This window comes from Artemia sp. Qi Xiang Cuo, chromosome 8 (assembly GCF_049724085.1).
Source record: "Artemia sp. Qi Xiang Cuo chromosome 8, ASM4972408v1, whole genome shotgun sequence".
NCBI classification, from domain to species: domain Eukaryota; kingdom Metazoa; phylum Arthropoda; class Branchiopoda; order Anostraca; family Artemiidae; genus Artemia; species Artemia sp. Qi Xiang Cuo.
In genome coordinates, this window is record NC_142801.1 from 6719918 (window position 1) to 6746485 (window position 26568).

Consider the following 26568-nt stretch of genomic DNA (forward strand, 5'->3'; position numbering starts at 1 on the left):
AAAATGAACTTTGAAAAATCAAGAGAATGTAACTGTGATAAGGTAAACCATGACAGAACACTTATGAAATTCTGCAACTAATGCATTTCAAAGAAATAAATTCAAAATGAACATTGAAAAATCAAGAAAATGTAATTGTGACAAGATAAACCACAACAAAACACTACCGAAATATTGCAACTCTTGCATTTCAACGAGTAAAATACAAAATGAACTTTGAAAAATCAAGAAAATGTAACTGCGACAAGGTAAACTACAACAAAACACTACTGAAATATTCCAACTCTTGCATTTCAATGAAAGAAATCCGCAATGAACGTTTAAAATCAGGAGAATGTAACTGCGACAAGGTAAACCATTACAAAACACTACTGAAATAATCCTACTCTTGCATTTCAATGAAAGAAATCCACAATAAAATTTGAAAATAAAGTGAATGTAACTGTGACAAGGTAAACCACAACAAAACACTACTGAAATATCCAAACTTTTGCATTTCAATGGAAGAAATTCAAAATGAACTTTGAAAAATTAAGAGAATCTAACTGTGACATGGAAAACCACAACAAAACACTAGTGAAATATTCCAACTCTTGCATTTCAACGAAAGAAATTCAAAATGAACTTTGAAAAATTAAGAGAATCTAACTGCGACATGGTAAATCATGACAAAACACTACTGAAATATTCCAACTCTTCCATTTCAATGAAAGAAATTCAAAATGGACTTTGAAAAATCAAGAGAATGAAAGTGTGACAGGGTAAACCACGGCAAAACACTACTGAAATAATCCAACTCTTGTATTTCAATGACATAAAATCACAATGAACTTTGAAAAGTTAAGAGAATATAACTGTGATATTGTAAACAACGTCAATACACTACTGAAATATTCCAACTCTTGCATTTCAATGAAAGAAATTAAAATGAATTTTGAAAAATTAAGAGAATGAAATTGTGACAGGGTAAACCACGACAAAACACTACTGAATTATTCCAACTCTTGAATTTCAACGAAAGAAAATCAAAATGAACTTTGAAAAATTAAAAGAATGTAACTGTGACATTGTAAACCACGTCGATACACTACTGAAATAATCCAACCTCTTGCATTTCAATGAAATAAATTAAAATGAACTTTGAAAAATCAAGAGACTGAAATTGTGACAGAATAAACTACGACAAAACAGTACTGAATTATTCCAACTCTTGCATTTCAACGAAAGAAATCCAAAATTAACTTTGAAGAATCACGAGAATGTAGCTGTGACAAGGTAAACCAAGATAAAACACTTCTTAAATAATTCAACTCTTGCATTTCATTGAAAAAAATCAAAATGAACTTTGAAAAATCAATAGAATGTAATTTTGACACGATAAACCACAACAAAACACTACTGAAATATTCCAACTCTTGCATTTCAACAAAGGAAATTTAAAATGAACTTTGAAAAATCAAGAGAATTTAACTGAGACATGGTAAACCACGACGAAACGCTACTGAAATATTCCAACTCATGCATTTCAATGAAAGAAATTCAAAATGAACTTTGAAAAATCAATAGAATGTAACTGTGACAAGGTAAACCACAGCAAAACACTACTGAAATATACCAACTCTTGCATTTCAACGAATGAAATTCAAAATGAACTTTGAAAAATCAAGAAAATGAAACTGTGACATGTTAAACTACTACAAAACACTACTGAAATATTCCAACTCTTGCATTGCGATTAAATAAATCTGCAATGAAGGCTGAAAATCATTAGAATGTAACTGCGACAGGGTAAACCTTTACAAAACACTACTGAAATATCCCAACTTCTGCATTTCAAAAAAATAAATCCACAATAGACTTTGAAAATGAAGAGAATGTAACCGTGGCAAGGTAAACCATGACAAACCGCTACTGAAATATTCCAACTCTTGCATTTTAAGGAAAAAAATCAAAATGAACTTTCAAAAATCACGAGAATGTAACTGTGACACGATACACCATGAAAAAACACTACTAGTGTGAGGGGGATTCAAAAGTTGGGGGGTGGTGCCCTTTTGTCTCCTAAAATGCACAAATTTAAAAATATAAAAAATTGGGGGCGCAGGGGCCTTGGGGGCGCCGGGGGACCTTTGGGGGGCCCAGGGGGCCCTTTGGGAGCCCCGGGGGACCTTTGGGGGCCGGGGGCTTCCCTTGGGGTTGGAGTAGGGGGATCGAAGCCCGTTGGGGTTGGGGTAGAGGACCTCACGACACTGTTCAAATGGAACTTGTGTATTATAACAAGCACGAAGTTTTACTCTCAAATCTTCTTCTAAAATCGTCTCATAAAATGTCTCTAACTGTTTCGCCCAAATAATCCCATAAAATGTCTGAAACTGTTTCGCCCCAATAACCCCTAAACGTGATTTCTGCGTGTTCCTATTGTTTTTGGCATCCCTGCGCTGTCACATTTGAAATTACTTGGAAACCCTTTTCCGCGTTAATCTCTTCATCTCTAAGATCAAAACATTCGCCCGGAAACAATTCTCCTGGAAGAACTCCAAAGACATTAATAAACTTTGCCCGGAGACAATTCTCCTTGGAAATACATCAAAGACATTAATAAACTTTGCCCGGAGACATTTCTCGGAAACGTGTTCTCCCTAGGGAGGCTATGCCCATATTTGGTGTGGGATTGGGACTGACAGCACAGGTGTTCTCCCTAGGGACTCTATGCCCATATTTGGTGTTCTCGTCGGATCAATAGGGTCATTTCTACTAACAGCATTGGTTTCTAAATAATTATATCTGTTTTCATGCTTTCTGTTTGTGACTGGTATGATTGATACGGTGTGCTTCACCGTACGAAGTCTGAAACAGATCTAAAGCGGTGGTTTTCCGCTTACTGCACAAAGGCTCTAATGGACGTGAATTTCATGTTTCATCACAATGGTTGATAAAAGTTTAAAAAAAGCTGCGATTGATAAGAAATTCTGACTATGTAGGAATGAGTGTCTACTTTAGTAGACATGATGAAGGAGTAATGAAACTAGATTTGCGTTGCTGCAGATTCTCGCTGCCATGAGTTGACGTGCCGTCGCCGAGCAGCATTGGTTTCTAAATAATCTTATCTGTTTTCATGCTTCGTGTTTGTGATTCGGACGACTGATACGGTGTGCTTCACCTGAAACAGATATAAAGCGGCTGTTTCCGCTTACTGCACAAAGGCTTTAATGGATGTGAATTTCATGTTTCATCACGCTGTTTGATTAAAGTTTAAAAAAAGCTGAGGCAAATAAGAAATTAAGAGAATATTAGATTCTAACTATGTAGGAATCAGTTTCTAGTTCTAGTTTAGTAGACATGATGAAGGAGTGACGGAACTAGATTTGCGTTGCGGTAGATAGTCGCTGCTATGAGTTGACGTGCTGTCGTAGAGCAGTATTGGTTTCTAAGTAATTTTATCTGTTTTGATGCTTCTTGTTTGTGATTGGTACGATTGATACGATATGCTTCACCATACGAAGTCTGGGACTGATCTAAAGCGATTGTTTTCCGCTTACTGCACAAAGGCTCTAATGGGCGTGAATTTCATGTTTCATTACTATGATTGATTAAAGTTTTAAAAAAAGCTGAGGTTGATAGGAAGTTCTAACTATGTAGGAATGAGTTTCTACTTTAGTTGGCACGAGGAAGGAGTGACGGAACTAGATTTGTGTTGCAGTCGATTGTCGCTATTCTAAGTGGAAGTACTGTCGTAAAACAGCATTCGTTTCTAAACAATTTTAGGCTTCTAATTGTCCTTAAGACAATTATACCTTAATGCAATTCGCTCCTTTTATGGCAGTTAATGGCATTTGTTCCTTATAATTTGAATATAACTCTCCACTTTAATTCCCCTATCTCATTTCATCCAATTGCCCTTCCTCCCAAAATTGATTGTCGAAAACAGGCACACACAGACAGGATTTTTTCGTGGTAGGGGGGGGGGTATGATAAAATTTTATTGCATATTTTGAATAAGAAGTCTTTTAGAAATTTGGGAAGATTGGGGGTAGACTGGGGCAAGAGCACCCCTCCCACCTCCAGTGTACATGCATGGTCGAATATGATCCTGCGTAGAGACAGTCTATTAAAGAACTGCCTAGGTTTCAAAATTCTTTGCACCAATTGTGACGCTGGAAATAGACCTTTGTCATACCTTAAAAGCAAAACTAGTGCCAAACCATTAACCGTGGGATTCTGCAATTCTGCCAAATTGCGTTTTAATGTACGAATACAAGCACATTTGATTATTTTTATATTGTATTTGTAACCGCAAGGTTATTTGCGCATGATTCGCTATTGAGAAACATGATCTTACCTTCGCCAAGAATTCTAAATCTTTGCGGGGTATACAATTAAGAGCCATATTTGTTCTTGCACTGGTTGAGAAGCTTTAGTCAAGTATGAGTTTTAGTAGCAAAACTGATTAGCTCCATTCGCTGATTCTTTTCAGATGTTGGCGAAATGGTTTGTAATTGCAATCGAAACCAGACATCTTTGGCAATTATCTCCGTTGCTAGTCTTACGAAGTCAAACCTTAAATCGATTTGCCGTTACAACGGTTACGCGTGTCTATAAGCTATTGCTATTGTAATTAATCAATGACAATTAAATCTACGAGTTAAAGATAAAAACAAAAAAAATTCGAGATTAAAAACCAAGTATAAACTTGAATGATTAAAACGATGTCGATTCGCTAGGCAAGGAAAGGAAGATGAATCAGATAGTAAAATAAACAAAAAGTTAGACATTCTTCTGAGATATGATAATATACTTATTCCCAAAATAGTGTTGGCTTGAAGTAGACGTTACTCAGCTTCTTAGAAATAAGGTATCCGAAACTTTTAAATTCTGTCAACTTTTCTGAAAATAAACTATTAAGAAAAAAGAAAGATGCAACTGTTTAAAATTAATTTCAAGAAAGTTAAGTTAAATCTACATTAAAAAAAATGACATAGTTCCACTAAGAATTGCGAAAAAATGACGCTTACACTTCCCTAGTCCAAAATCGTAACAGTTACTTTTTCACATAAATAAGGTTTATTTTATTTAGGAATAATCTGTAATGCTAATTGGTACTTGTCGGTTATATGAAACACACTCGAGAAGTGAAGTTGGTTGATGCTAATGAAGTAAAACAAAATTATGATGAAAACATAATAGTTTAGAAACAAATTTGGGCTATATATTTGCACATTAGGGGAGGGAAGGGTAGAGCATAGCATACATTAAGTACATAACCTAAACAAACCTATTCTAACCTAACCTAACCATAATACCAACTAAATACTTAAATAAAATATAGCTACAATTTATTTTCCAACCCAGCCAAAGCTAAAAGAAGTTGCTTCACCAGTTTCTTGTCTCATTTTCGCATCATTCGCGACCGAAATTCTCGAATGTGTTTTATATAACCGACAAGTACCTGCTAATTAAATTCAAATGGGCGCTTATTAAGAGGATCTCAATTTTAAATAAATAGGCCACTATTATAAAATCATCAATCCCTTTACTTTTTAGGATAACCTCCAAGAGATTACTTATCGCAAACGGTTTCCCAAAAGTAAGCCTCTTTGTCAGTTGCTCTGTTTCATTGGTGTAATAAGGGCTATAAGGATTCTACACCTTAGGGAGCTTATACACAAACTGTGGAGAGAAGGTTTTACCTTGTCTTACTTCATTTATAAGATGATTGAAAGAGACCACGCCTTCTTCATCCTCTGAGTAAGATGAATAAGAAAAAAAGAAACGGTGTTATACCTCAGCATTATTAGCGCTATTTGCTTTATTTGAGTTATTACCCGAAAATGAAGGATCCTTATTGCTATTATTTTCCATTTCAGGCGAGAAGCTGCATTGATTGAGTCCGTCTTAGGCAGTTCTACAAACCGATCATAGTAAAATCCGCGGAGAAAGAAGTTTTTATGTATATTATTTTTAAATACGACAGAAGGATCCCTATATGGAGCTTAGACTAGACCTCGCAGGGTCTGGGACAAACATAAATTCTTGTGCTCCTCAATGAATAAGTAGGCCCTAGATGGTCAATCGTTTTTAACAATAAGTTTCCGTCAATCAATTGATGTATGCTTCAATCAACTTTCAGTCGACCCTTCAATCTCGACCAAAGCTTATCTAACACACTGCTTTTTATCAAAATGATTGAGTCATTCAAACTTTCTATCAATCACCGTAAACGCTTGACTCAAGCATAGAACAGGCTCCTAGACGGTCAATCATGCTTGAGTCAATCGATTGACGGAAGCTTTTGATCAAAATGATTGACTGTCTAGGGTCTCCTTTGCCCTTTTATTGAACTTCGTCTGTTTAGGTCAAGGTTTTGATGGCAGATCAAATCTTGTAAAAAATATGTATCATTATCATGTTACAGCTAATGATATTGCTGTTAGTTCTGCCGAAAAAGGTTTAGGCAGGGCCTTGCTAGCATCACAAGCGATAACTATTAATTTTGGTAGTTTTAGCTCATAAAAATATATATAAAATATGAACAGAAGATTTTGTAAGTATGAAAAATTTATCAGAGTAGGCTATTAAACAAAACGTAAAAAGAACTTATAAAAAATGTTTTTACCTATAAAAGCTTAAGAAGAATGCTTTCATCTCCAAATACACTATGGTAAAAAACCTTTTTTTTGCTGCCCAGAAAAAAATGATTTTTTTTTAATTAAAGACGAAAGATTTTTAGTACTGTTAAGAGTTTAAAATATTTGCTTTTTGACGTATTGTCACATTTCTCTTCTTATATACACCTATGTTCTTAATTTCAATTTAATTGCGTGATTATATCTAAGTCTGTGGGGACGTGGTAATTTCAGCCATAATTCTTTATGTGAACTTAGAAAAAAGGTCAAAAGTGCAACAATCGGGATAATTATGCGCTCGTAAACTCACTTTTCCGAAATATTAGACGGACGCAAACACGCAGGAGATAGAGGAGGGCCCCACCCAAGGCCGTACCTAGGATTTTTTATTCGGAGGGGGTTTTACTCAGATTTTTTTTCGGAGGGGTGGGGGGTTTAAACGAAAAGACCTCAGAAAACGCAAACAAAATTTGTTTATATCCTTTTTTGTTACGTTTTTACGAGTCGAAAAAACATTTCGGAAGGGGTTCAACCCCCCTTAACTCCCCCGGTACGTCCTTGACGCCACTAAAGTTCTATCTGTAGTTCTGTAGTTCCCACAGTAGGCCTAAAAGCATTTTTTTTTTTTTTTTTTTTTTTTTTTTTTTTTTTTTTTTTTTTTTTTTTTTTTGCTGAATTTGTCCCTCTTTCCCTGAAATTAATTCCTTTGACATACAATTCCTTAAATTACTAAACTTTTTTTGAAAAACTCCCTGAAGCAGTAGAAATTGCCTCACAAAAGCTAACCAAAAAAAGGTTACATCAACTTTTTAGTACTAAATATTAGGTACTTATGTATTATACCGTCAACACTCAAGAAGTGAAGTTAGGTTAATCCTAGTGAAAAATATCAATACAAGGTGAAAATATAATAATTTAGAAGCAAATTTGGGCTATATATTTGCACGTTAGGGGGGTGGGGCAATTCCAATGTATTCTGTCACTTGTTTTCCACTGAGTGTAAGCTAATTGTTTCTTAATACAGACATAAAAACCGGTTCGTTCTCCAGTTTTACACAGCGTAAACTTGAGTATTGGCGGTATAATGCATAAGTACCAAATATTACCTTGTTCAAATCTTGTAGGTATTGATTTTCTTTATAACTGAGGTAGAGGGTCGACATGGGGTCTAAGTGACTTCCTCTCTCATACCTGTAGTAGAAAGGCGTGCGCGCTATACCGTATTGATATCCCAGTCATGCAAGAATGTATAATCTATATGATCGGGTTGTCGCAAGGGTTCGATCCCCTCACTCCAACCTATATTAAAACATAGTTGGAATGTTAAACCTTGTTGGAATCATATTTTGCAAGTAGCCTACTTAGGATCTATATAACTAGAGGTTCCCATTTATTGTAGTATCACGGTGGTGATCTAGAACTGCAAAATACAAAATATAGACCTTTGGCCCCAGGAACCCACTTGAAGACCTTCATTTATAAATATTACAGTGAATATCAGAAATCTGGTTAATGTCAACATTCACTGATGAATGTCCGAAATTCCCTTTTCTGTGCTTCAATTAGCTTTGCGAATCGGCTTTTTCAGTCTTATACAAGTTTAGATGGTAAAAGCGAAAGTTAGGCTAGGTTAAATTAGGTTATAAATCTCAGAAACGGGTTAAAAACCTAGCCTAACCTGTCACCATCAAACCTTGCATAAAACTGAAAAAGCTGACTGGCAACTCTGACTAAATCCAAGGAGAAAAAAAAAGTATTTCAGATATTCAGTGTAAAATTACTTAGACTTTAGACCGCTCCAGAAACTTGTTTTTTTTCTTCGATGCTTCATTCTTCAGCTCATTCTAATAATGTTTACTGCTTTTGCTACCTCATGAAGTCCTTTAATGCTTAAAGAAAATTTCAGATTTTTCCTTTTTTTTTACTTCTGAATAATGTTCTATTGACGTGCGGACTCATTAACCCTTTTGATGCTTTAAAAAATAACTTTTTTTTCGTGAATCTTGTAGGCTGTGTTTCGTAGCATCTGCATTGTGGAACTCGCAGCAAGTTTAAGCTACTTGCTGCGCTGTCTCATAAACTTCTCCAATACTTAAAAAAGAAATTCATTCTTTTTCACTTAACTCCCTGAAGTCTGTGTTTCCAAGCAGCTGTGTTGTAGAACTTGTAACATATGCGATTTTTCCGCTATTTTCTAGTAATATTTAATTTTGTACTACGGTATCTCATAAGCCTGTTCAGTATTCCCATAAACCTGTTCAATGCTTAAAAAATTAAATTCATTCCTTTTCCTTAATATCCTGACCATGCAATTTTTCTGATATTTTCTTGTAATGCTTACTTTTGTGCTATCTCATAAGGCCGTTCAGTGTTCTCATAAACCTGTTCAATGTTTAAAAATGAATTTCCTTCTTTTTCCTTAATTTCCTGACCATGCAAATTTTTCTGCTATTTTCTTGTAATGTTTACTTTTGGGCTATCCCATAGCCTGTTCAGTGTTCTTGTTCGATGCTTAGAAAATTAAATTTTTTTTTTTTTTCCTTAATTTCCTAGACATTCGATTTTTCTGCTATTTTCTTGTAATGCTAAGACCAATTATTCTGTCTAATTCCAATGCATTGTATCACATGTCACTTGTCTTTGTGGCTATGAAACTTGTTTTCTGAGATCTAACCTAAGCGTAATTTTTGAGTGCGTACTGGCTAATACACAAGTACCATGCTTAATTTTTTGCTGTCGCATAAACCTGTTCAGCGCTCTAAAAAAGAGTCAGATATTTTACCCTTAATTTCTGAAGCTTAATTCCTGACCATGCAATTTTTCTGCTATTTTCTTGTAATGTTTGCTTTTGGGCTATCCCATAGCCTGTTCAGTATTCTCATAAACTTGTTCAATGCTTAGAAAATTGAATTTTTTTTTTTTTTTCTTAATTTCCTAAACATGCGATTTTTCTGCTATTTTCTTGTAATGTTTACTTTTGTGCTATCTCATAAACCTGTTCATTCTGTAAAAAATGATCTTCAGTCTTTTTCCTTAATTTCGCGAATTTTGGGTTTCCTAGTACCTTTATCGGGGATTCTCTATTCTCTAGTGATATTTACTTTTGTGCTATCTCATAAGCCTGTTTTTCTCAAAAACCTGTTCAATGCTTAAAAAGTGAACTTCAGGTGTTTTCCTGAATTTCTTGAAACCTGTGTTTCCCAGCCCCTGTGTTGTGGAGCTTGTAATATAATCAGCTTTTCTGCTATTTTCTATTAATGTTTCCGGTACTTGTGTATTAGCCAGTACACACTCGAGAAATGAAGTTAGGTTAATCCTAATGAACCCCTCTAATGTGCAAATATATAGCCTAAATTATACAAGTCCAATGTATTTTGTCCAAGTCCAATGCATTTTATCACCTGTCACTTGTCTTTGTGGCTATGAAACTTGCTTTATGAGATCTAACGTAAGCCTAATTCTTGAGCGTATACTGGCTAATACAAAAGTACCATGCTTAATTTTTTGCTGTCGCATAAACCTGTTCAGCGCTCTAAAAAAAGAGTCAGATATTTTACCCTTAATTTGTGAAGCTTGCGCCTGTGTTGTGGAAATTGTAACATGCGATTTTTCTGCTATTGTCTATTATTGTTTATTTTTATGATTTCTCGTAAACCTGTTCGATGCTCTGAAAGAAAGCTTTGAAGTTATATTTCCCCTCTCCTTAGTTCATGAAGCCTATTTCTGTGTTGTGGTAATTGTAACAAATATGCGATATTCAGGTATCTTATTATAAAGATGATAAATCTATTAGTTAGAATGGTACTGGTGCGTAATACGGACAGTTTTATATATTGTACAAGGAAACCAGTCACGAAAAACCTGTCAAACAAGCTATTCCCAAGAGACCGCTTTACATTAATGACTGCAAAACCGTGGTTTCTCAATGAGTTACAATATTTAAACGATTGTTTTTTGGGTTTAAGGGGGGGAAGATACCTAGGTGAGGTTAGGTATTTAAGGTACTCTTCTGTTAACCGGGCTCTTTTATATAGTGCTAGTTTGGTTAATGTTAATGAAATAAAATAGGATGAATATATAATAGTTTAGAAACAAATTTGGGTTATATATTTGCACATTAGGGGGGGGGGGGTGGAGGCAAAGCATACCATATATTAAATACGCAACCTAACCTAGGTACCTTTTTTCACCCCTAAACCCCAAAAAACAACAATTTAAATACAGTTCTTGCATTTGTTTATATCCCAGAAGGCATTGTAAACCTGTTTTCACCACGCGTCTCAGTCTTTTTCGTGACTGGTATGCATTGCCGTAGATAAAAGAGTCCGGTTAATAGAAGAGTACCGTATTTAATATATGATGTGCTTTACCCCCCCCCCCCCTAATGTGCAAATATATAGCCTAAGTTTGTTTATAAACTATTATATATTCATCCTAATTTATTTTATTTTATTAGCATTAACCAAACTTAACTTTTTAGAAGTGTCCGTATAATGCATCAGTAGAGTTAAAATTCACCTACTTTTGTCTAATATTTATGTATGTTCAATAAGCAAAAGTGTCAACTACCCAATTTTGAACCTTTTTAATAGATCATACTTCAGGAAAGTAATTTGAAACTTAATTAATTGTATTTTTTATTGCGTTTCGCTATAGGATCGCTATATTAAGTGTCATATTATGTTACAAACACGGGTATTTAGCTCTACTTACGGTTATTACTTTCACAGTTTGATAACCACAATTATGATCCAATTTGTGTATCATATTTGGAATTGTTTTCATGCTTGTCCTTCAACTATTCATTCAACTGAAGAAGGAAAAAGCATAGTTAAGCTTAAACATTTGCGCAGCGTTGACGTTTGCTCTAGTTTCCTGCATTAAAAAAAGGCTGAATGCCATGAAAATGAAACGGTTTATGCAGGAATACGTTTAAGCGTTTTCCTAAAGGAAAAAATTCAATTATGCCAAAGTGGTTATTATGAGTGAGACTCTTCCCACCTTCCTTTCTGTGCAAATACGGAGATAAAGTTAGCAGTGGCGGAATTTTGGCCGAATTCTGGGGTCTGTGGGGGGGGGGGTACAAAGTTGGAGCCGATTTTTCCAAATTAAGCGAAAATGACAGTGAAAACTGAAAAATGTACCATTTGTACCCTAAAGGTAAAGATATAGGCTACTAAAGAAAACTAACAAAGTTCAAAGTTGGAGCCAATTTTTCCAAATTAAGCGAAAATGACAGTGAAAACTGAAAAATGTACCATTTGTACCCTAAAGGTAAAGATATAGTCTACTAAAGAAAACTAACCTATTTCTCTGGACGCTAAAATTATGCAGGTTTATCTTCGTTTTGACAAGCTTTTGAAGAAACTAAGTTTCAGCTGGGGGGGGGGTCGAAACGGAGTCCGGCAGAGGCAGTTACTCCTCATAGCAAATTATGCCCCTGTAAGTTAGCTTAACGTTCCAAAAACTTGGAGGGAGAGGCTTATGGAGTCAAGACCCTTGACTCCAAGTGTCCTTTCAGAAAGTAAAAACACTACACTCTGCGATTATTAAATATTGATATCAACTGTTTTAAGAAGCCCTTTTCCATAGTAGAGATTCTCCTCTAAACGACTTTCATCCTCTGCCAAAACAAAATCCGGGCTACCCCCAGTGCCTCCTGTATATCAGGACCGATCCTGTTCTTTGTGAGAATAAAAACAGAAGGAAATAGTTTGAGGACATTTCGTCAAGCTTTTGCGCATATTTCCAATTTTTTATTTCCTCAATAGCGTAGATAATTTCGGAGACCACACTGCCTTTCCATGGCGATAAATAAAAGTTCAAATAGGGATAAAATCCTTTTAATAGACAGTGATGATGATAACAGTGATAGAAATTCACAAAAATACCAGATACAGTTTTACTACTGATGACGGTCACTGTATATGTGACCGAAATATCTGGTATTTTTGTGAATTTCTATCACTGTTATCATCATCACTGTCTATTAAAAAGATTTTATCCCTATTTGAACTTTTATTTTTCCTCAATAGCTTGAGGAAATAGCAGAAGGAAATTTGTTGGAATAAGAGTTCTACAATTTTTATATTTTCTTATTGTTTTGAAAAAAATGCAGTTTGATAAGGATACGTGGTGAATGGGACACTAGTACTACCGAACTTGTAAATTGTTATTTAATCTATGATTTTACAGGTGAGCGTCGTGGCCATCACAGATCAGGATCAGTTCAGTTTCCCCCAGATGCAACCCAAGCAGGGAAGGCAGCGTGGGACAGAAACATAGCTGATTATAATACAGTAGGTCTACCAAGTGAAACGAACTTAGTCGCAGGACGTCGACTTGGTGGTTCTTTGTGCAATGTACAGGACTCGAACCGTCAAGGGATCTTAATGGGGACAAATTCTGAATTGCAGCTAGATAAAATAGCTCAACCCCAGGTTCGAAAATGTGATTTTAGACCTCCAGTCCCAAAAAAACCTGAAAAAGTATCCCAAACCCCAGTGCAAAAAGAAAACGACCCAGTGAATCGTTCTCAGTTATCAAAACAACATACAATGAGTCAAACATCGTTGCATTCACAATCATCAAGGGGCTCAAATACCCCCAAGCTACCCGGTAGAAGCGGAAGCTCATCAACTTTGAGCAAATATACTGAACTCATAGGGACAGCGACAAGCTGCTGGGGTCTTTCTAGAAAAAGTTCGTTTGGCTCTCAATCAACCATCAGAAATTCACCGACGTCTCCCAATAGGTCTTATGAAGATATTTACGGAACACCACGAAAATGTGAAGTGTCAAAATATGATGGAAATATGACTGTTGCAGACTTGGGGTGAGATTCTTGTTTATTTTTGTGAAACCATTTAGGCCAATGTTTACACCTGGCTTATACCCCCTACCAATATCCTAAGATAAACAGAACAACGATTTGCCTTGCCGGATACGTTTATCATAATGAAAACAATAACTTAAAAAAAAGATGTTGACTATACATAGAAATAAACGGGTTTCCTTTGACAATCCCTATTCTCAAATTTGACAATCTGATTGTCAAATTTGATTTGGATTCACAGCTCGGCAATTAGATTCTTGTTTGGATTGTAAGTCCTTAACCGTGTTGCAATCGGGGTTCATGAATTTTCGATTGTCAGATTTTAGGAAAAATCCAAAAGTTTACAACATGTAGACTTCTGCATTTTGTGCTGCTCTAGATTTGGGAAAATCTGTTTTCCAAGAAATTACAGAGCTATTTTTTGTCTTTAATATTTGTTTATTTCCTCTGATAGGACCTAAGAATACTTGAGGTCTGGTTATTAATGGAAAGGGGAGGGGGGAGGAGAAGGTCAGGTAGAATTATAAAAATATGCTATATTCCAAATAAATTTCCCGAATTTTCAAATAAAATGGGTAAGAACTTCACCTTTTCAACTATTCAAATATTGTGCCAAAACTCGATTTCTTTTACACTATCTGATCGCGGGAATTGTTAAAAATTTGAATTGTAAAATCAGTTTTTTCTTTTCACAATTCTACTGTACAAAGTAAGAATATGGATTGTCATTCAAAAACACCTTATATATTACCAGTAACATTGCATTCATCTGGCGCTTTGAGGGGGCGGTAATTTGTGGCAATTTCCCGCCGTTTTAAGCCTGGCTTTATTCTTCATCATAATTTATGTCCGTTTTAGGCATTATCATTCATGGTAATAGCTTTGCCTTTTTAGTTCAAAACGTAAGCTATTCAGTGGCGTCAATTCACGGAAATGTAAGGTGCGAGGCGCAAAAATGTATTGTCCAATTGCCACTGTAGGTTTTTTTTTGTCATTTTAAGTTGAATCGGTTCCTTATTTTTTACGGGAAAACTTTTTTTATGGAATAAAGATGAAACTTAAGGCATGACGTTAATGAATAAAGTTAAATTTTGGCTTTAAAGGCGTAAAGTTAAAGATTTAAGGAATAAAGATGAAAGTTCAGGCATAAGGCATAAAGATAAAAGTGAAGTTAATTATTCGACTTCAAAATTTCTGAATTTACCTGGTCAATCGGTTTTGACTTGGAGCTGCTTACTTGGCTCACAAATTTAACCCCTAGAATGTTTTAATTGATGTCCCCTATTGATTAACAAATTAAAAACAACGCTCTGAGTAATTAAAGATAAAAATTATCACATTAGATCTGCCCCCTCAGTTCAATGTTAAGTATATATATGCTACTTGTATGATATACCCCCTATCGCTAAAGATGGTCGTGCATTGACGCACCGTAAACCGGTTTCTTTCGCTAGTTTCTTTCAACTTAGCGTGAGAAAAAACAAAGAGAAGTGACAGAATAGACGGGAAATATGTAATTTAGGCTATATATCTGTACATTAGGGTGGTTGGGGGTAGAGTATTTGGACAGTGTGAAGTCAGAAAACAATTCTTACTTCATTATATCAAAATACTTGTAGCTAACACATTTTGCATGCATAACCGCTGTACTTTACCCCCATCCACCCCCCTAATGTGCAAATGTATAGCCCAAATTTGTTTCTAAAGTATTATATTTTTATCATACTTAGGTATATTTTATTAGGGTTAGCCTAACGTCACTTCTTGAGTGGTAGGGGGTTATCCAAAAACTTTCTATAGATTTATAATCGATATATTTTTCATTTTAATTATGAATAGAGTATGCTCTAAGTATTGTTTATATATTTTTAGCAGTTTGGTATTTCTTAACAATTACTAATGAAAAAAATTGCATACAGATGAAATCAATATCGCGGAAATATTTACTTTAGTCAACCCCATCATAGCGAAGAGAAAAAGAGGATTAATACCCTATACTTCTGTGTTAAAAAGTGTCCTTTAAATCTATTGGTTTATATTTTTGACAATGAAATTATTCCTTGATTATACGCCATAAAGGCAGGCTCAATAACTCCGTATTTCTTTTACCCATTGCTGCAATGACAAATTTCCAGTGAAAAAGTTTCAATCAATCAATCAATCAATTTTATTCAAGAGAAACACAGAATAAATTACAGAACGTTCGACCCCCACAAAGGCTCTTTCGCCTGTGAGAGTGGGAGACTAAACATAACATAAAATAATAGCACTAAAATCAAGCAGAATGACAAGAAGAAAAAAAGAAAACAAAATTAAACAACACCAAAAACTACCATGCCACTTAAAATAAATTCATTAAACAAATTGAAAAGGAAGGATAAAGGAGAAAAAGAGAAGGGAGAGAATTCCAGATGGAGACACAACAAAACTGGATTGAAATCTGATCTTATCGTTTTGGATTTACGAATGATAATATATGTGTCATTTCTGAAAGAAAAGGAAACACAAGATTCATTTCATAGTTCAGAAATTAAAAGATATAACTGTTTGAAGAAATTAGGGAGGAGTCCATGAAAATAATTGAAAATGAAACAAAAGGAAAGAAAGATGTAGGTGGATTGACCATCCAATAAATTCATGCTGAGCTGCTCTGTCACCTCATTCACTAATTTAATTGCTCTGTTATTTAATTGCTCTAATTTAATTGCTCTTTTATTTGGCAAGTTATTTCTTTTGGAGTTGGGATGAAGAGCTGTGTTTATGAATTGCCATGTTTTTCTCATATTCTTGCCGAACTTAGAGAACATCTGGGAGTAATAAATATACTTCGGTTTACGAATTAAGTAGTTCAATAAATTTCTAGAGAATGCATCGACCAGAGGATGCATCGACCAAATTTTCACTGTTAGGTTAATAATTGAGAAGTGCCTGAGTTGTCAAACACCTTTGGTCCTCAGTTTTGTAGATTATGAGCAAGCGTTCGATTCTGTTGATAGAAGAGCTTAGTAAAGGTTTTATCCTTGTACGGTATACCAGACAATTAAATTAAAGTGATAAGTGCTATGTACGAGACTAGGAAATGAGGTTAGCAGCTGGTTTTTTATTAAATCAGGAATTAAGCAGGGTTGTGTTCTACCCCCCTTTATATGGATTGTTTTGATGGACTTCGTCTTAGGAGCACAGGAAAGGCAATGGGAGACCATGGAATCAAATGGAGAGGAAAAAGTCTCCTGGACATAGATTATGCTGTTGATTTAAGCATCCTAGAGGAAAGTGTGAGCAAAATGAATGAACTTTTAGAAGTTTTGTGAGTTCAGGGTGCTAGAATAGATTTGAAAATTTACATTAAGAAGACAAAGTCACTCAGACTAAGAGTAAGTGAAAGTGAAGGGGTGATGTTGGGTAATGAAAAGATTTATCAGGTGGGCAGCTTCACTTACCTTGGTAGTATTATTAGTAAAGACGGTGGGAGCAGTGAAGGATGTTAAAAGTAGAATAGACAAGGCTCAGAGTGTTTTTTTTTTCACAGCTAAGAAAAAGTTTGGAAGAATAGGAAGATTAGTCTGCAAGCCAACATTAGAGTATTGGAAGGTATATTGATGACGGTGGTCAAATAAGGCTCTGAAGCATGGGCGCTCCGAAAAACGGATGAAGATTTCCTGGATGTTTTCCAGAGAAATTGCTTAAAGATTGTTCTGGATACCCGGCTGACTAACCGTATTTCAAATAATAGGCTATACGATAAATGTGGTTCAATGCCGCTCTCTAGGGCTATAATGAAAGAAAGGCTGAGGTGGCTAGGGCACGTTGTGCGGATGAAGGATGACAGATTACCGAAGATTGTCCTTTTCGGCCAACCGTCTAGGGCTAAACGGAAAGCAGGTCGTCCTCGTCTGGGGAGGACGTCATAAAGAAAGATTTAAAGGAAATGGGAACTTCGTGGGAGGGTGTGAAAAGGGGGGCTTTGAATAGATTGGGATGGAGGTGGGGTGTGCGTAGCTGTGTTGGCCTCAGGTGGCTTGGTGCTGCGGTGAGTTGTTAGTAGTAGTAGTAGTAATAAATGTCTATTTTTTGTACTTTTCAAGATGATGATGAGAGTTAGAGGACTTGAATGCCTTCCAAAGGTAAGTCTGTCTTTTTGTACTCTTAAGAAGAGGTGCAGTCATCCAAGGTGCACAAGGAACTGAACGCTTGGAGCTTTTAGAAGCTGAGGTTACACAGCGACTATCAACAAAGGCCTCTTCGATCAGATCATAGAGTTCATTGAAAAGACTATCAACAGACCAACTTGAATCGGTGAGAAACTCCCAGGAGGTATCAGACAATCGAAATGTAAACTGTTCAAATTGATGCTGTTGGTAACGGACTGGTAAATTTAATTTACCAGTTACTCCTTATAAAGTTTAATTTACTTCTTATAATTTAATTATAAAGAGTGGAAGGAACTGAAGGTAGACCAGAGATTAAATAATTTGTGATACATGGAGATAAATAAAAGTTCAAATAGGGATAAAATCCTTTTAATAGACAGTGTTTCACTAACAGTGATAGAAATTCACAAAAAATACCACATATTTCGGTCATATATGGAGTGACCGTCATCAGTAGTAAAACTGTTGGCAACGGACTGGTGAATTAAAAGGAGTGGAAAGAACTGAAGGTAGACTAGAGATTTAATAATTTGTAATACATGGAGATAAATAAAAGTTCAAATAGGGATAAAATCCTTTTAATAGATAGTGATAGAAATTCCCCAAAAATACCAGATATTTCGGTCACATATGCAGTGACCGTCATCAGTAGTATCAGATATGATAACAAAGCTCGAATTAGGCATTAAAGTATAAAAAATATTGTCGATTAATGTGGCAGATGTGTCAGAAACTCTAGTGGGAATAGTGATGCAAGGAAAAATATTAAATGATAAAGCAGAGGATAAAAAGTCATAAGAAGTTGTAAATGAAGTTTTTGTACTTGTATAGAATCTGGTAAGTTCGCAATAAGTGAAGTTTCGTTAATGCTAATGAAATAAAACAAAATAGAATGAAAATATAATAGTTCAGAAACAAATTTGGGCTATATATTTGCATATTAGGGGGGGGGGGGGTAAAGCATAGTATATATTAAATACGTAACCTAGCCTAACCCAACCTAGGTTGTACCGAAGTTTTTAACAGGTCAATACTGAACTCTCCTAAAAGGATAATTTCATAATTACTTCTGCATATTTCAGACATAATCTTGTTAAAAATTCCTAAGAAAGAAGGTATCGACCTACTTGGTGGGCGGTATATTTCTGCAATGATAGATTTCTTGTTTTCAATTAAAATTTCAATGAAAACAGACTAAAAAAAACTCCATCCAAATGCTTAGACAGATCACCACGCAAAGTATAATTCAGGTAACCAGCAATATAAAATTCTAAGCCGCCTTTTTCCTATCCAATCTATTTACAAACTCCAATTTATATCAGGAAATATCTACAAGCATATCATTGCCGTTGTGAAGAAATGTTTCAGAGTCCAATAATCTGAGGAGAAGAATTAGCTATGAGAGACTTCAAATTATTTAGAAAGAACAGATCCTTGAATGTTTAAATGAAGAACTGAGAAATTAATAACAGAATTCACGTTTTTGGTCATACCATATCTATAGACACAATTAGCAGTAGAATTACTAGTCAAAGAAGAGATATTAGGTGGGGTCCCAGAGGTGTCATAAATTAAATTTAAAACATTTAAGGGAGTCTTCTCAAGCAATTTAAATTGTATAGGAATAGAGTTATCAAAACTAGAGTGATCAACAGCTGTCATTTATATGAAATGGATGTAATAAAAATCTGGATATAATTAAAGAGGAATGTGCAGAAAAAGGAAGAATGAACAGGTAATTAATAGAAAAATTATTTGTGCAATGATCAACGAGTAGAATCATGGTAAGAACGAAAAACAAAAAAATAATTAACAATGTATAAAAAAAGTGAGGTAACACATAGCTATCAAGCCAAGAAGATTGGAAGAAAAACATAGAAACTGAAAAGAAAAAAAAAGAGAGAGACTTTAGTAGCCTATAGTTGATCCATTGTAAATAGAAAAAGAATTAAAACAGAAGATAATAGTGAAATTTTGGGAAGAACGCTGAAAAGAGACAATGAAGTAAAAGTAAGATTAAACATATAAGAAACATATAGAAAACATGGAAAGAGCATACAAAGAATGCATAGAAAGCATTCAAAAGATAGGGCCAAAACTGACCGATTAAAGTAGTGGGCGTGGGCAGAAGAATAGCCAGAAATATACCAATAATTCAACGTAGCTGCGTAAACAAAACAAAATAAAATACGGACAGACAAATGGCAAGCAAACAACCAGAAGAAAGACAAATAAAGTACTGAGAACTACACGAAGCATAATTAGCGTTGAGACTGGCAGGCACATATGCTCTAGCACGATCAGCATCACCTTTAGTCGCTACCTTACGGGGACTGGTATGATCAGTTTTGATAAATATGTTGCCGTTTACTGTCCAAGCATTTCTTAGGCCTAGCTTACTCTTAGCATAGGAAAGAAAATTGAGTCTATTCTTAGCACAGTATATGAATATTAGACAGTATGATCGTCCCCTATCTCACCTGTTATAAAAACCCGGACCGAGATGCAAGTACTCCGTTGAGCTTGAAACGATAAGCGACATTAGGTCTTTCCAAGAGTAGGCAAGTCAGATGTCTGTTGAACGCGAAACTTGGCTTCAACGTTGGAACACTACATTTTAAAGAAACTAATTTTAAATTAATTTATTCCAATACATATATGAAAATCGGTAATTAGTAGTTCAATGTTATTATTAGAAGTTTTTAGGAATTTACAAGTAGGTTTTGAAGTCTCGAGTTGGTTTCAAAGGCATTTTGAGAAAGTTTTTGCCAAAATATGTGTTCCATGGTAATTGGACTGCTGATGGCAGATCAAATGAGAGGAGCTCTTTGTACGCGCTAATGAAAGAGTATGTGGGAGGAGCTGTTTGTTCGCACCGAGAATGAAGAGCCAGAAATCATCTGCTGTGAACTTACTGCTAATTATCTTTATACAGTGATTCTTAGTCAGGGATTCATTTACTGAAATTCGCGTACGCTTTAAATTGTTTCTGTTTTTCAAAATGGTTCATCGAAGCTTTAGGTTGGAGAAAGTAACGACGATTGGACGAGCGGTAGTGTTAGTTTTCCGAACAACCCTGCGGACTGAGTTAATGTCCTCAGCTACTGCAAAACTCAAGAAATTTGTTTTCTGTATTTTCCGGGATCGATACGTCCTCTTCAAGTCGAAACACCATAATCTGGTTATTTAGATAACTCTGTTCAATAGTGTCGTTCTGACAAATTAATTTGTCCTCTAGGTTCACCATAGTAGTCTGAACTTCTTTAGTCGTCGAGTTTACGTTAAGCACTAGCTGCTGAAGACTTTTGAGCTGATGTTCCATTTCAGCTAACTGTTTTAACCCTTTTTTCTAGATCCAGAGACAGGCTGTTATAGATAGCATTCTTAATGCCTTCAATGACAACGTCACTACCCGGGTGAGACTGCAAAGAGATAGCTTTCGAAACTTCGCCCCTAATTCTCAGTTCCATGTCTTTTTCAATACGTGCGATCAGACTTTCCTTTTAGTGCATTGAAGTGGTCTGTGATTACGATGATTTGCTATTCTGTATTCTCTTCTGAGAACTTAATTTCGCTGTCTGTGCGTGTTTTGAGAGGAGGCACTAGTCCTCTTTTCTCTCCACTAGCCATCTGGAGCAATAATCACTGTACTGTGGTTAGTTATAGTTAGTCACTTACAGGGTAGGCCCGAATACGGCCACGGAATTCTACAAGAAATTATGCAGCATCAGAGAAGAAGGATTTTATATGTCACTAATAGATGCTGGGTCTGATGTGGAAGTGACGAATGAAAATAGAAGTAGAGTGAACAGCTCAATTCCGTTAAATACTGGTAGACACAGTTAACGAGGATAATTAATTATTTCAGCAAATAATTAAAAGAACCTTCAATACATCCAATTGACTAATTTTTGTTTATCTTTTCATATTTACAAGTTTAACTGATGATAGTGTATTTTCTTTCTGTCCACTGCATTCACTAGATAATTTTGAATTTATTTCATCATTTAGTAATGCTTTACACAGATAGTAAATCCAGTTCATTAACTTTTTGAAACAAGCAACAGCTCTTTGTGTAGGAAGAGACCAAATAGAATATAACTCAAAATCTAGTAATATTCAACACCCCTGGCAACTTGTGAAACATTAAATGTTCTTCAGTACAATTTATCTGACAAAAATTGTAATAACTGTATTTGCTTCCTGTTATTAGGATAACAGTATCCAGATTGATTAAAGCTTGGTCCTATAATTAAACTGTTTCCAAATAAATTAGCTTCCACTTCTTAGAAAGTTACTTCTTCAGTTTTTTGTTGAAGTTTTACCAGATATATATATATATATATATATATATATATATATATATATATATATATATATATATATATATATATATATATATATATATATATATATATATATATATATCTAACCTAACAAAAACTTTTACCATCATAGCTTGAATAAGACTGAAAAGCCTGACTCGTAAAGCCAATTTAATCCAAGCAGATAAAAAGGAATTTCGGACATTCACCGGTGAATATCGACATTAACAATATTTTGGTCATTGTTCTACGATCTAAACGCAGAAAAGGTTAGACCGTAATGAGTTCTTACGTATTAATATGTATTGCATTACATTAATATGTAAACGTCATTACGTATCAATGCTAGAAAAAATAACGACAACAAAAATTGTAACACAGGTTTTGGGTCGTGAAATCACATTTTGATCAACTGATCAAGGAAAAGTCCACAAAAAGTGGACTCTCCTGTTAAACAGAAGTTGAACGGCAATGCGTGCATAAATTATTACTCGTCCTTTACCCAACAGCATGATAAGTTTCTCAGATGTGTTTTTTTATGTGCTTCCAACTTCATTCTGTCTTAAATAAATGTGTTTTAAATTAATGATAGCTTGTGGATACTTAGCGTGGGTTGAGCGTGGCAACAGCCCCCTCTCGGACGTTGTCATGTTCGCTCGTTGTAAATGTTATACCAGTGCTACACTAAAGTCGGGCGTGCCGACAAAATGAAAATTACACATAACTATACCCACAATTACGTTTGCCATTCGTAATTTCGTACGTTGCCAATTATTCAATCTTTAAGCATACGTTTCCTGACTGGCAAGTCAGAGTCAAGGTTTAAGGCGTAATTTTTAAAACTAGAAGAGATGGAAACTTAGAACAGCGGTTTTTCTATCTGGGAGAGGCATCTGACACAAGTTACGAAGACTTAGTATTAGTAGAGAACAGTTGGACACAAAATACTGTTGGTGTAAACTATTTAAACTAATTTCTTGCCGTTTTAACTTTTGGCTTTTTAAATACAAGTGTGACGCTAAAATCAAGAAAATTGCCTTGTCATTCATGATATTTGGCTTTCTTTATCGATAGATGTGACTATGATCTGGCACGGGCATTAAATGCCTACTAGCTGTAACTGACAGGTCTATAACCATACAGCCATAGACATCAGCGAAAGAGCCATTAAGGCCTGCTCTTTGTTAAGTAGAACGGTGAGAATTTGAGAGTTTTAATTTGAGTGAGGTCTTGCTACTGTGCCTCGAATGTGATTCAGCATTACCTGGGATCAGGGTAACATTTACTGCACGAATTAGCCTGTATGTGTTGTTAGAAAGACAAAGGGAACTTTAAATCAAGAAACGATTCCAGTAATAAAAATCGATTATACTATGCATAGATATACAGTTGCAAAAAAGCTAATGAATTCGTGTTTTGAATTTAATAGTACATTTATATTCATTTGAGGAGCAATTGATGAATGCATAATGATTGAACAGCATATATTATCATTATATTAATTGCTAAAATAATAATTCAAAAACAATATATTGAATAGATCTGGTGGTGCCGCGCCTAACGGTCATAAATTACGAATCTAAAATGTCATACAAGCTGAGGTCTGTACTTTACGAGGTGGTTATGGTAATTAAAGTCGCCATACTTTTTATCTTTTACGTTAATTCTCGTATCACAGAAGATAAAATAAATTTTATTTCAAGAAGTGGGCCAAGCTTTTGTGGGGATAGGTTGTGAAAATAGAAAAGAAGCGCATTAACATTCATAGGAAGTCTACATCTCGGAGTACAACTAGTGTACATCTCGGAGTACCACGTGTGCCATACAGTTACGTCACGCGTGGCAAAGTTCTTCCAAGCTTGGTACATTTCCCTCAATGCTTGGCATTGTTTCACCACGCTTGGCACGCGCATGATTTATGAAAATCGGTGACCCCTTGGAAAGCTTAAAAAATTGGAGAAATCTTCTGACTTTGGCAGGGCCGTCGGGATGGCTCCTCGGCCATACGTAGATACCTGACTAACGTGTGGTTCAAAGTCAACAAATTATGTAAATTAACCCTATTACCCCGCTACAACCAACAAAATTTATTTTGTTAGTGCCTGTCCTTAATTTTGGTTGACCTGAAGACTACTATTTTTTACTTCATAACCAGACATAGGCTAGAGGGTAATTCTGACGCTCAAACCATCTCATGAGAGCTTATATGAAGCTGAGTAATCTGGGCTAAATTACCTCTTGGCGGGATACGTTCCAGCACACCTTGACATAGCTTAGAATAAAATGGCTTATTCTACAGCCAAGCTGGTGTATCAAATGACCTTTACCTTACGAGAACATCTCCAATAATTTTTCTTGTGTGTGGGGGGGGGTCATTATTTTCAAATTTTGAGAAATTTGCAAAATCGGAATCAAATGTTTTTAAGGCCAGTTTTTCCTGGGGGAGGGGTCCTTCTGACCAATCTCATGGGGCGGATCCTCTCTATTCCCACTGTGTACTTACTTTATAAGCTCTACAAGTTTTTCGTTAACATTACATCAATGCTCTAATGTTATAGCTTTGAAACCTTCACGACGTAATGCTTCCGACGGCGGTACTTACTCCGTCGTACTTCCTATCGACGGCGGTACTTACGACGGAAACTTACTTTGAATCTTCGGTGTGGATTGGCTTTCGGGCCATGGGAATTGTTTTCCAGCATGCAGAAGCTCTTCTTATAGCTTTCTGCTGCGCTGTTTTCCATGGCACTTAAGTGTGGAATAAACTAGATTTTTGGGGAAAATTCCAGTTCCTCGCAAAACTCAGTCTTTTAGAAAGTATATCGTCTTTTACTCCACAGCTGGCTATTTTGACATATGGCTAAACTAACAGTGCAACAGAAATATAGCTTGAAATACCCAGTAGCAGTCATGTGCTGTTCGCCCCAGTGTTTAAAAAGGGCCTCTGTTTATTCGTATTCTACTATTTCGTATATTGTACCTTAGAGACTTATTCTGAAAAACATCCTATTACAGACAGGGGCGGATCCCGGATTTTTTTTCGGCCGGAGGGGGGGGGGGTTCAGAAAACTTTAAAAAACACATTCAAAAATTTGTTTATATCCATTTTGTTACGTTTTTTACGAGTCGGACTAACATTTCAGGGGGGGGGGGGTCAAACCGCCTTGGATACGGCCTTGCCTACAGGGTTGCCAATTATGCATGGCTGCCACTGCATTTTTAAAACTTAGGGCATGCCTTTGTCATCATGTACATGTTACTGAGCAAACAAGCACTAGGAATATTCTGATTGAGCGGTTCAATTAATTCAGTCTGATTAAGCTAGAGATGGAGTATCTTTAGATTAAGTAACTGGTATGAACAAAGACTTGGGGATGTTATAACATAAATACATAGTCAATTTTGTCGAGGGGGTTCGGGTAGTCGTAATTATGTTTACAACTGACCTGTGATATGGGGTTATATATCGGTATCGTAACTATGTTAATTGATGATCAATTAGTTTGTTGAAAGTGTTACACTTAATAAAAGGCAAACACAAATATATTTTACCTAAAACTGTGCCATAATGAGAGTTTTTGGAGACCGCAGATGACGGGCCATTATTTTAGGGTAGCCAACACGGTCGTATCCAGGATTTTTGTTCGGGGGGGGGGGGGGGGAGGGGGAGGTACAAAAAATTAAAACTTTATAAATCTTCCAACTCCTCCTGGATACGGCCTTAGAACCAGTAACGAGGATTATGTTGCTTTCTTCAACTTTTGACATTTTTTTTTCTGATGGAAGAAAACAGTCTGTGTAATGCAGTTATTTTTCTTTTCCTTTTATGTATTTTCATTCCTGTCGAAACATATTTTTTTTACGTAATTGAATAATCAAATCCAAACATAATCATCAGGCACGTACCCAGAAATTATTTTGGTGGGTAGGGGGAGTCTGTAATAAAAAAAACAAAAAAACTTGTATTGTACATTTTTAGTAAGAAGTTCCCGAAAATACAAGAAAATTTGGGATTTCGGGGGGCCCGGGGCCCCCTAGGTACATCCCTGATCATAATCACATTTTATTTAGTTTTTGAATTATAAATAAAAAATGTACTATAAATGTTCATTATCAAAGTGAACCCAGTCCAGCAAAATAGTCTAATCTTTGATATATAGGTTCCAAGCTCCAATATAAATTGAATCTGAAAATTGTAAGTTGAAAGCATTTAAAATGAAGGGCTTACGGATCGTCACCATCAACCGGAAAAATGAAACAGCAACGTTGAACACCGAAAACTGGTCATTAAATGTACTTATTTTTCGCACTCAATTATGGTAATGAGCATGTGCGTTCTCGCAACTAATGATTTGTGTATTTTTTGTAGTTTTAGTTTTGACACAAGAAAAATATCATATAAATTTAGGTAATGAATGTATGTAATACTTTTGGTTAATGGATGGAATTATCACATCAGGCAAAAAGAACTGACAACAACCTATGTTATCATTAAATTGAGATTATGCGCGCTTTTAAGAGGATATCTTAGTCGAGTGGTTAGCGCGCTAGTCTTGAGACCCTTTGTACGTGAGAACAGGGGTTCAAGTCCTGGTGTCACTGTTATTTAGTTTGAACAGGGGTCAGTGGCCTGA

General features: G+C 35.6%; 1 protein-coding gene across 2 annotated transcripts in view; it reads left to right on the forward strand.

Moving 5' to 3' along the window:
* Positions 1-26568, forward strand: part of LOC148949100 (uncharacterized) — a 232798-nt gene that overhangs the window by 117108 nt on the left and 89122 nt on the right. For both annotated transcript variants that reach the window (XM_089092825.1, XM_089092826.1), the window contains one exon: positions 12819-13458. In XM_089092825.1, the coding sequence (XP_088948951.1) occupies positions 12819-13458 (640 nt within the window). The remainder of the gene's footprint in view (positions 1-12818; positions 13459-26568) is intronic.